Raw genomic sequence first — 11,785 nt, 5'->3', positions numbered from 1 at the left:
TACACATGCAGAGAGGATGGTAAGGTTTATAGCTACAGAGCCTGCTTCTGAGAGATCTGAATACTCTCTCCAATGAGGCCCAAGACAAGAGGAAAAGTTGGAAAATATGTAATATGCTTCACTTGAGCCTTCCTGAATGAAGAGGTCTGTGTACACCTGAATACATACCCCCCACACACATTCATGAATGAATGGGTAGAAATGTGGTATGTTTTTAAAGTATTTAGACTTTAAATAAGTTTTAATAACTTCTCACTTTCAAACAGACTCAGTCATACTAACAGGAATTAGCTTTACACAAAATATAAAAAACAATATTGAATTTGATACAAAATAACACAAATGGATGCCTCTTTGCGTCCTTATTGGAAGTAAAAAACAGTAAGATTTTATGATATTTAATTATACCTTTCCCTAAAATTAGCACAGCCTACTTTATTGGGATGTTTTGGCATTATTTTGGATAGTATCAATTAAACCAAATTCAGAATGAAACATAAGTCTAAATATTAAACTACTCCTAAAAATGGCAATTTCCAATCCTACAACATTGTGTAACATCTTAAAGAAACAGTTTTTAAATTTTGAAATGACAGTCTCTAGGAGAATACGTCAATAGAAACCCTTTGAATATGTAAACATTTTTTTCCTTAAATATAACATCATGCTCTGTGAGTATTCTGCTATTTTGACTAGGTTTTGGCTCTAAGAAATATGAACTCTGACAAGCAGTTAGAAAGAAGGCCATTTCACTACCACAACAGAAAAAAGAAAACAAAAAATACTGCAACGTAAACCTCTGATCCTAAAAGCTGGCTAGCATTCATCAACCCACATGAAATTCCAAACAGCTCCAATGGAAATGATGCCATCTTCTTCCTGAAACAGCCTTTATTTTTAAACCTGTTTTTTTGTATTGGTGATGTTTATATCCTATATTTTTGTTAAGCACTCACCTGTGATTTTTTGCAGTAAGTGTGACAACTCAGACTCCTCACAGAAGACCTGAGCCAATGCTTTCTTCACTTTTTCTTCAGCCTCACCCAGGTCTTTGTCCACTGTGAACTCTCCAGTTACAGAATAAATGTATATGAGTAGGATCAGCAGATCATCAGGGCTATAGTCCTCATTGGTCCTCTGGGTTGAAGGCTTAATCATGGGCAGCAGCTGATTTAGCACAACAGACATCGTCGACTCCCCAATGCTCTGAAATAAAAAGTGATAATATGAAAATATGTCAATCATGTACAAAGGCATCACTTATGCACCATATTAGTCCAAAGATAGCTTGCAAACAAGTCTGTGATGTTCACAGACCACATTGCTTTTTGTGTGTGTGTTTCTTGTCCTAGAGAGAATGCTGCAAAAAGTTTGGCATTAGAGTTTTTGTTTTGAAAGACCCAGTTTATAAAATGGCTAGTCAAGTTGCAGACCCTTTTATATCACCTTACTATTGCTTAAATAAATAAGAGTCCACTAATCTAGTGTCCAAAATAACAACTTTGGACACTAGAAACTTTAAATAAAAAATTGTATACTTGTAAAGTAATATGATTTAAAAACCAAACAAACATGGCAGCATCTATATATACAAATGAATGCTGACACTCCTTCAAAGGATTAACCTCAAGTTTTGCAGCATACTCTTTTTAATATTCTCTATATTGGCAAATATTAGTCAGAATATTTTTTATAATGACAAAAGTCATTTTCTGCTAGATCTGGTGAATAGAATAAGGGATCAAATTGGGTAATGCTGCTTAGGGTTCAAAATTTCTTTCGGTAAGTCTGAAGGTAATTCACCCTAAAAATTGTTTTAAATTTATTTTTTAATTGAAACATAATTGATTATACATATTTATGGGGTAAGGAACAAAGAATAATTACTATTTGTAATGATGAACATGCTAGTAATACTGATTCGATCATCACATGTTGTACACAAATACAGATAGTCAACTCACCTTAAAATTTAAAAATAAATTCTGGTTTTAGCTCTTCTACCAGCTTCTTGAGGGATATTTAGCAGAGAACTTCAAAATTTCTTGCATGTGATAATAGCATTGCATTACTGGAGTAACTGCATAACTTACAAGAAACTACACACATTTCTAGCATAAATTCTGAGATTTTTGTTGAATAGATAAATCCCCATTTAAAATAATGTGATTTAATGTCACTTATAATATAAACCTATAAAATAAAACTTCACTATTTGTACTTATATTCAAATCAGGGGCCAAATGATTACAACTTGCAACTTACCTTATTCATTCATAAGTGTTCATTGAGCACCTACTATGTTCTAGGTACTATTCTAGGTCTAGGGATACAGCAGTGAACAAAACAAACTCTGTGCTCTCACAGAATTTACATTCTAGTTGAGGAAAACAGACAACTAAAAAGGCAAGGAAGTATAATATGTAGTATATTAAATGGTGGTTAAGTGCTATGGAGAAAAATAAAGCAGGAAAAGAAGATGTGACTTTAGGGTATGTGTGTGTCTCTGTGTGTGAAAATGCACTATTTTACATGGGAAAAGTCTAAAAGTTAAGAAGGAATATTGGAATAAAGAGCTAAAAAAACTCCATCTTCTGAAGAGAAAGTTCACAGCAAACAGCTGAATGTTGTTTTGTATTGTGATGACTACACAAAATGTGCTTTTCTAGTCAAGTCATTTCCACACCTGGAAAAATGTGGATATAGCATCTCAAGGTTAAGGTTCACAAGTATATTATGTACACAAAAAGCCAGCTGTTATCATTTATTTCAACTTAAAATCTTGGATGTTCACGATGTATCACACAAAAATAAAATGCTAACATTTTGGAATAGATAAGGTAAAAATGGAAAAGAACAGACCAGAGATGTTACTTTTACATGGTGACAAGGCATGATTTACCAAGTATAAACACACACACTCCTCAAAAATAGCAAGGGGCCCAAAGGTTTGAAGGATCCTAGGACTGTCCTATAGCCTAAGGAGTCTCTTGAGAGGAACCATCAAGTGTTCTTTCTTTGCTTTACAAGCTGCCAAAAGTAATTGAAAAGAAAGGAGTCATGTGGTTGTCCTATTAAAACAGGGCTGAGAAGTCTGCAGCTTTTGTTTTTGCTTTTTACTCTATCACCAACTCCCTGGATGACAAAAAGCAGACTCCTTCATTGCTTTATATCTCATTTCTAAAAAGCAGGTATATACATAAAGTATCTATCCTATAGAAGCCTTATGGTTCTCTCCCCAGAGGGGGAAAACAAAAACAAAATAATAATAAGAATAATTATAAAAAGTAAAACAGGGTAAGGTAATCATTTGTAAAGACACATTCACTAACATCCGGCCTTCAAAAGCTTCATTTTCAAGTCACTGATCTATGATGTGTGTTAGAGAACAAAAGCCCTCATTAGTGATGTGTCTGAAGACTTCCGATGTACATACTAATTTCTAAAATTACATTCTAAATCCATTTAAGGCATCCCAAGAAGCCAATAATCGAGTTGAGTACAAAGCCAAGAATACTGACCCCTCTTCAATAGGCAAGGGATGTAGTGGAAATAAAGAAATTCCATTTCAAAAAGCCAGATTCCAATTCTAATTGTTCCACCAACTAGTTCTTAACCTCAGGATCTCTTCATCTCTAAGATGACATGATCTGACTAGAGGGTGGCTGAGCAAGAAGTCACATTATCCCTGGGTCTCCACTTTTACTTTCTTTTCCTCCCTTCCTCCTTTTTCAAACTTTACCACTGGTGGTAGAAGGCAGTGATTCATACTCTTACTGTTGGCTACTCTGAAAAATATAAATGCTCAAAAAAGAAAAGCTTTACTGTACATACATATGGACAAATCCAGAAATAATTGTAGACATGTATGTAACATGGGCTGGCATACATACATGTATTTCCTAACTGTCCACTGAAAGGATCTAGAAGTAGTGACACCCAGTAGCAATGAGGACACTCAGTGACCAGATCTTAGTTTCTAATATCATTTTCCAATAAAAGGAATCGGGGATCCTTGGGGAAATGGCTGATTCTAGGGATAGGGCAGGGAAAATACAACATGAGCCTGGAAGATCTTGTAGTGCCAGAACGTAAGAAAGTGCTCAAAAAACAAAAGGATAGGGACATGTCAAAAGGACACAGAAGTCAACTGAAACACTTCTCAGTGAACAAAGCGGGAACAATTTGAGCAAAGTATATAAAGTAGTATTTAATACAATCCAAAGTATATGATAAATATTAGTACATATTGATATAAATAAGTTATTGAATAAACATAAATGTGGGAGAAGAGATAAATCTTCCTTACAGAATTGCAAAGAACTCGTGTAGATATTTTACCCTTCAGGAGACAGAGCTTAATTCCCCTCACCTCTTGAATATGGGCTGCACATAGTGACTTGCTTCTAAAAAATAGCATGTGGAAAGGAAAGGGGAGGAGTAACATAACATTAGCTAGGAGATCAAAGTTAACATAACCAGTGATAAATCATATTGGTGTCAAGTGTCCCTGAGATGATGTCATCTGTCCCTAATATGATGTGATGAGAATGCACTTCACTTTTGTAGTATTCTTCCGTCAAATCAATAACCTCAATCTAACCATGACAAAAACATCAGAGAAATCCCTGTTGAGGTATATTCTATAAAATGACTGACCACTGCTCAACACTGTCAAGGTCATAAAAAATAAGGAAAGACTGAAAAACAGTCACACACCAAGTGAAACTCGGGAAACATAACTACTAAATGTAATGTGGTATCCTGGATGGGATTCTGGAACACAGAAAGCACTTTAGGGAAAAACTAATGAAATCTGAATAAAGTCTGGAGTTTATAGTTAATAGTAATGTACCCATGTTGGTTTCTCAGTTTTGGCAATGTACCACAGTAATATAAGGTTTTAACAATAAAATGAAGGATATACAGAAACTCTCTGTTCTATCTTGGGAACTTTTCTGTGTATCTAAAACTCTTCTAAAATAAGGCCGGCCCGGTGGTGCACTGCTACAGTGCGCCGCTTGGGAGCGCGGCGGCGCTCCCAGCGAGGGTTCGGATCCCACATACAGACCGGCCACTCACTGGCTGAGTGAGGTGCGGGCGTGACACCGAGGGTTGCGATCCCGTTGCCGGTCCCAGTCCGGTACGGGCGTGACACTGAGGGTTGCGATCCGTTGCCAGTCACGGAAAAAGACAAAAAGGAATAAAAAATAAATAAATAAATAAAAATAAAATAAAATGCTTATTGGAAAGGAAAGGAAAGCTAATAAGAGACAAATCCAGGCACGTTTTTTTGAAGCAGGGTGTTCATCCAGCCAGGATGAAGCAGAGGGAGCCCCATGCCACCTTGGCTTGAAAGGTGAACTAGACCTTTCTACTGCTACCCATAAAAGCCTGGCTCCAGACTGGATGGATATACATTTTCTGTTCTTCTCTGCTCTTAGAAATGAGACCTCAATAAAAAGGAAGGAAAAGATCAGTGACTCCCTAGATAGAACCTTTTTAAAGGCAGAAAAAAGAATCTCAGGATGATTAATAATGAGGATGTGATAAGATGATAAGCCTGGGTTTGAATCCTGACTATATCACTTACTTGGGCAAATTATCTAACTTCTTCAGGTTTAAATTTCCTCATCTGTAAAATGGAAATAATACCATAAATGCCTAAATATTATGCAATCCCATATCATGGGCACTATTTGCATAACATTGGGACAGCTGCTTAAACTACTTTGTGATTTAAAATAAAGTAATACCCTCAATAGGGCGGTCTTTGTAAGGACTCAAACATAAAGTGACTCCCACTTTTCTCATGGTTAATTTTGGGGAAAACTTTATTTAGAAATATATAATAACAGCTTTTGCTTCATCAGGTTCTTTTTGTTGTGGGGGAGATCGCACAGAGGAATCCAAGACTGGCGTCAGTGTTGCAGTTTTACAGTGCTTTATTTGGTGTTACAGCTCTTTGTTCAGTGTTACAGAGCCTTTTTGCTTGCAAGCAAGGAGAGCACTGGGGAGTGAAGTCTCATAGACCAGTGTTTCCCTGAGCAAAGGAAAGAGGCAGTCTTTATAGCCGAAATTCCCACCCTAACTTCCCACCCAAGTTCCCTTTCAGGTCCCCCTATGTAAAGGAGGGATGCAGCCCTGCTAATTTGTATTGGCTGATTATGGGACACAGTCCATTGGTCAGCTCTGGAGCCTAATTTGCATCCAGACCATAGGGTGGTGTGAGACTGTTGTTGTCTTCTATTAACATATGGATACAGGCAGGTACAGGAAGCAGGCAAGCTAAGTTGCAGGAGCCAGAGTTTGCTATTAAGACAGTCAAGCAAAATATTTCTAAAGTGGTTTCTTGAGTGGAAAAAGAGAAAGGTTTAACAACTAGAAAATGCTCAGGGTTCTCTACAACACTCCTGAAAATTTAATAATAGAAGTAATGCATATAGCATAGTGCCTGGCACATAGATTCTGATAGACATAAACTATTACTACTACTACTTCCACCTACCACCATATGGGCTCCTTTCTCACCTAGCAGAACTGATTAAGATAGCTGGTAAGGGATTAAGATACGTTCTAGGAATAGAAAGTTAGTAGTCTCAAAGGAGAGAGAAACAGCCTTCAAATTTTGGGTTTGAAACCACATCTTGGAACTTAACTGCAACAGTTAGTAAAAGGTCGAAGGCAATACAAACATTATTAAATGCTGCCACTTAAAAAGGACATGCACAGCAAACCATGACCAAAGCAAAAACGAAAAGACTTCTTTACAAAGTACTGGGATTAAGTTTCTCATTCATTTTATATAAATGGGCCTACTAGTAGGAGGCAGAAGAATGAAGCTGTGTCTAGAGTGACAAAATCTTTTGTTTATCTGTAGTCTGGGGATCCTGTTATTCTTGAATGAGTCCCCAGTAACTCCCTACAAAAGGCCCTCTGTAAAATGTGTGCTGTCTTTAGAAAAGCTGACTTTTAGGTTGAATTAAAACACATCTCCAAAGTCAGAATCTGTCTCTGTGCTGGTTACCTCTGCAAGCGTGAGTAGCACACCAGCCACGTTCCGTGTGGCTGCAGAAAAGGCCAGGCTGGCCTGCTCCTCTGCGGTGCAGAGCCTGCAGACACTCAGGGAGATTCTAAGCCACTCCAAGCTGCTACTGGAGAACCCATCTCTGCAAGTCCTCCAAGCTTCAACCCAGTCGGGATGTGTGCAGGCTCACAGGATATTATCAGTGGGGGGCTGAAGACATCACTAGCTAACACTTGCCATGAGACTTGCCACAAGGCTTTAAATTTCCATACTTAGGACCGCCCTGTGGCGCACTCAGGAGAGTGGAGCGCTGGGAGCGTAGCATCACTCCTGCCGTGGGTTCGGATCCTATATAGGAATGGCCGGTGTGCTCACTGGCTGAGCGCGGTGTAGGTGACCCCAAGCCAAGGGTTGCAATCCCCTTACCAGTCACGAAAAAGACAAAAAAAAAAAAAAAAATTTTCCATAATTAAAGCTACTCAGTTTCTTTGGGGAATAGGCTTCTTTTTACATGCCCCAGCAAAATGCAAAAATGTTACTTGGTGTGTGTAAGGATATTTCATTGATGTACTGGTGCATCAACAAATATTTATTGTGTGCATACTATGTGCCAGACACTGTGCTATACTCTGGGCATACAAAGAACAAAGCAAGACACAAGATTCAAGGAGCTGAAAGGTGAGTGGGGTAGATGTAAACAGCTGCAACAACGCAGCAAATAAGTTCTTTAGTAGAGGTATACATTCACTTTAGAAACACTGCAGACAAACACCTAAATCCTAGAAAAGGTGTACCTCAACTGAATCTTAAACAATCAGTATCTAATACAAGGGAGGAGCAAAGCTCTGGGAAATGAGCAATGGGGTAGGATTCTTCCTTTATTCCTTCAACAAATATGTAATGCTCACTTCCTAAGAGTATATTGAAGGCAGAATACTGGCCCCCCTAAGAAGTCCACAGCCTAGTCCCTGGAATTTCTGAATATGTCACCCTACATGGCAAAAGAGACTTTGCAGATATGATTAAGATTATAGATCTTGAAATGGGAAGATTATTCTGCATTATCTTGGGGAGCCCAATCTAATCATGAGTCCTTAAAAGTAGAGAAACTTTCCCAGCTGTGGTCAAAGAGAGATGCAATGTTGCTGGCTTTGAAGATGGAGGCAGGAGGTCATGAGCCAATGAATGTGGGGGGCCTGTGGAAGCTGGAAGGAACAAGGAAACAAATCCTCCCCTAAATCCTCCAGAAAGGAACACAGCCCTGATGACATATTGATGTTAATCCAGTGAGACCTCCAGAAATGTACAATTATAAATTTCTGTTGTGTAAGCCACTAAGTTTGTGGTAATTTGCTAGAGCAGCAATAGGAAATTAATACAGCTGGTTTATGTGAGGTAGGGCATGAGAAGCTTTGCATCAGGGCATGCAACCCAGGCAGAGAACCTGGCACATGGGAGGGTGCTAGGGTTTGAATGTTTGTGCCCTCCAGAACTCATGCTGAAATTTAATTGGCATTGCAACAATAATAAGAAGTGGGTGTGATACTGAGGGCTCCACCCACATGGGTGGTATTGGTGCCCTTATAAAAGAGTCAGTTCGGACCCCTCTTGCTCTCTCTTGGACTTTCAACCTTCTACCATGGGATGATGCAACAAGAAAGCACTTGTTAGATGCTGGCACCTTGATCCTTATAAAAGAGTCAGTTCGGACCCCTCTTGCTCTCTCTTGGACGTTCAACCTTCTACCATGGGATGATGCAACAAGAAAGCACTTGTTAGATGCTGGCACCTTGATACTGGACTTCCCAGTCTCCAGAAATAAATTTCTGTTCATTATAAATCACCCAGTCTCAGTATTCTGTTACAGCAGCACAAAACAAACTAAGACATAGGGTTCAATAAATCTTGAAATGAGGAGATTATTCATCATTATCTCGGAGACCAAATCTAATCATGAGTCTTTGACAGCAGAGAAACTTTCCCGGCTGTAGTCAAAAATTTGTTCACTTCAAGATCTGCTGCCGAATGATTAAAATAAACAGGAAAGAGCAAGCATGAACAAGTACCTCAGTGGTATCCGTCCCATCTGTACCACCAGGGAGCCAGTGAGTGACTTCAAGAAAGGGAAGGCATGGAGACACACCATATTTAAAACTCACTACTTAACAATTTTGCCTATGGATGACGAGTCAGAGGCACCGAGGCTCTCCTGCCCATCTTTCCTCATCCTCCAACTCGAGGCTATTCCATCTCCAGCTGCTCTCAATGGCTTCCAGGTGTGTGTTGTTCAAGGACAACCACAACCTTACGTCTGGCCAAGGAGGTGATTACATTGCTCAGCTTCTCAAAAAAAAAATTTTTTTTTCCTAGAACTAGTCGATCCAAAACCATGTAGTCTCATAAGCCAATATTCATCAGGTCCAGAATAATTATACAGGACAGTGGTTTTCTAAGTGTGGTCCATAGACCCCTGAGATCCCAGAGACTTTTTCAAGAGGTCCGTGAGATCAAAATTACTTTTATAATAATATTAAGACATTTTTTGCCTTTTTCCCTGTGTTGACACTTGCACTAATAATGCAAAAGTGTAGTAGGTAAAATTGCTGGGAACTTAACACAGATCAAGGCAGTGGCTCCGAACTGTACTAATAGTTATTGTATTCTTTACCACTATGCTATGTACTCACAGATGAAATTAAAAAAAAAAAAAAAAGCCAGTTTCACTTAAGAATGCCCTTGATGAAGCAGTAAAAATTATTAATCTTATGGATTCTCAACCCTTAAACCTCTTTTTAATATTCTGTGTGACAAAATGGGAACTAAGCATATAGCACTTCTGCTATGTACAATGCTTATCTCTAGAAAAGGCACCTTCGCAACTGTTTTAGTTGTTAACTAAACTAATTGCTTCTCTCATGCAATAGCATTGTTACTTGAAAGAATAACAATTATGGAATTGTGATTATTAAGATTTGGGTATTTTGCAAACATTTCCTCAAAAATGAACAGTGAGCCTATTACTTCAAAGAAAAAAGCTGACATATTTATTGTCAAGACAAAATTATGGCTTTTGAACAAAAATTGGAATTTTGGATAACCTGTATATGCCACTTCCAGATTCTCTATTCTTAAAGACTTTTCTGATGAAATCAGAGGTGACATTAAAATGTAATTTTTTAGTTGCATAATAAAATGTGTCAATATTTGAAAGATTTGTACAACTCAGTGAACCAATGCTTTCCAAATGACCAATGAGTGATTTAAGAAAATCAAGCACAGGCAAAAGATCCATCCAAAATACAAGGTAGAGCAATGGATTTTAATGTAAAAGAGTACAAAAGCTCGTTGATATGGTTTCCAATTCTACATTACAACTTACCTTTAAGAAATCACTATTTGTAGAGTTTAGATATAGTATCAAAAAAGGATATCCACAAACATATGAAAAAGCTATCAAAATATTCCTCCCTTTTCAACTATGTATCTGCATGAGGCTGAATTTTTTTCATATACTTCAACAAAAAAACAACACATGGCAGCATATTGAATGAAGAAGAACATATAAGAATCCAGCTGTTTTCTATTCAGCAAGACATTAAAGAGATTTTCAAAAATATAAACCAATGCCATTCCCATTTACTTTTTAAAAAATTTAGATATACAGTTATTTTTCATAAAATATTTATACTGGCATTCAATGGGCTTATTTTTCAAAGAACTAATAAATATTTTTACATTTTCTTAGTTCTAATTTCTACAGTAAATATCAATATTTACCAATTTAAGGATGTTACATCCTAAAAAGAAAGCTCATTATTTTCTACTCTCTTTCCCCTTTCCCATAGCTGAATGCAGATAAAGTGGGGGTAAGCCAGCTTCAACTGTGTTCTTATTGAGGAAGGCTAAGCAACAAGATAGAAGGAAGATGGGTTCGCTGGATCAGAGCTTCTCAAAATTTAATATGCATGTAGATTACATGCAGCTTTTGTTAAATTCATGAGGTTTGAAATAGGCCTTGAAGATTCTGCACTTCTAACGAATTTCCAGGTTGATGTCAATGGACCATGTTTTGAGTGGCACATGGAACATCCAACTATTTCTAGACTTCACTGTGAAAATGAAATAAACTATCCTCTTTGAGTCACCATATGGGTTCTTTTGGTATAGCAACTGTAATCTGAACACTAAGTAATATAACTAATAAATGGATATCTCCAGCCAAATTTCTCTTCTTTGCTCCAAACCCAGCAAACTGCCTACTGGACTTCTCCACTTGTATATCTCACCTGCAAATTTAATTTAACATGTCTAAAACTGAAATTGATGTTTATATGCTCAAGTTTGCTCTTTATTCTGTATATCCTATATTGTTGTGTGGTACCATCATTCTTCCAGTTGACAAAGCAGAAACTTGGACTCTACCAGAGTTCTCCCATGTCCCTGCCATATCAACTCAGCTACGAAGTCCTGATGATTTTATATATCCATCCTCTCTTCTCCATTCCTTCCTCTACCACCTAAATTTACCATTACTTCTAACCATGATTTGTCTTTCTAAAACAAAAATTTAATCCACTTAAAATTATTTAATGATAGATAAAGTTCTCTAGATTAAGCCCTTAACATGACATATGCATTCCTTTTGCCTTCTTGGCCCTAATTAACCGTTCAGCCTCATCCATCATGAATCCTTTCCTCATGGATTATAATTCAGTTTTGCTGAACTACTTGTATTTGCCTCTGTGCTTTTTACACATA

General features: G+C 37.6%; 1 protein-coding gene across 1 annotated transcript in view; it reads right to left on the bottom strand.

The window, feature by feature from the left end:
• Positions 1-435: 435 nt before the first annotated feature.
• Positions 436-11,785, bottom strand: part of SCFD2 (sec1 family domain containing 2) — a 171,942-nt gene continuing 160,592 nt past the window's right edge. The window contains exons 5-6 of the mRNA XM_008572914.1: positions 957-1,206; positions 436-542 (exon numbers count right to left, since the gene is read on the bottom strand). Coding sequence (XP_008571136.1) covers positions 436-542; positions 957-1,206 — 357 coding nt within the window. The remainder of the gene's footprint in view (positions 543-956; positions 1,207-11,785) is intronic.

This window comes from Galeopterus variegatus, unplaced genomic scaffold (genome assembly GCF_000696425.1).
Source record: "Galeopterus variegatus unplaced genomic scaffold, G_variegatus-3.0.2 Scaffold846, whole genome shotgun sequence".
Taxonomy (NCBI): Eukaryota; Metazoa; Chordata; class Mammalia; order Dermoptera; family Cynocephalidae; genus Galeopterus; species Galeopterus variegatus.
The sequence above is the reverse complement of the archived record's forward strand: the minus strand, read 5'-3'. Positions and strand labels throughout refer to the sequence as shown.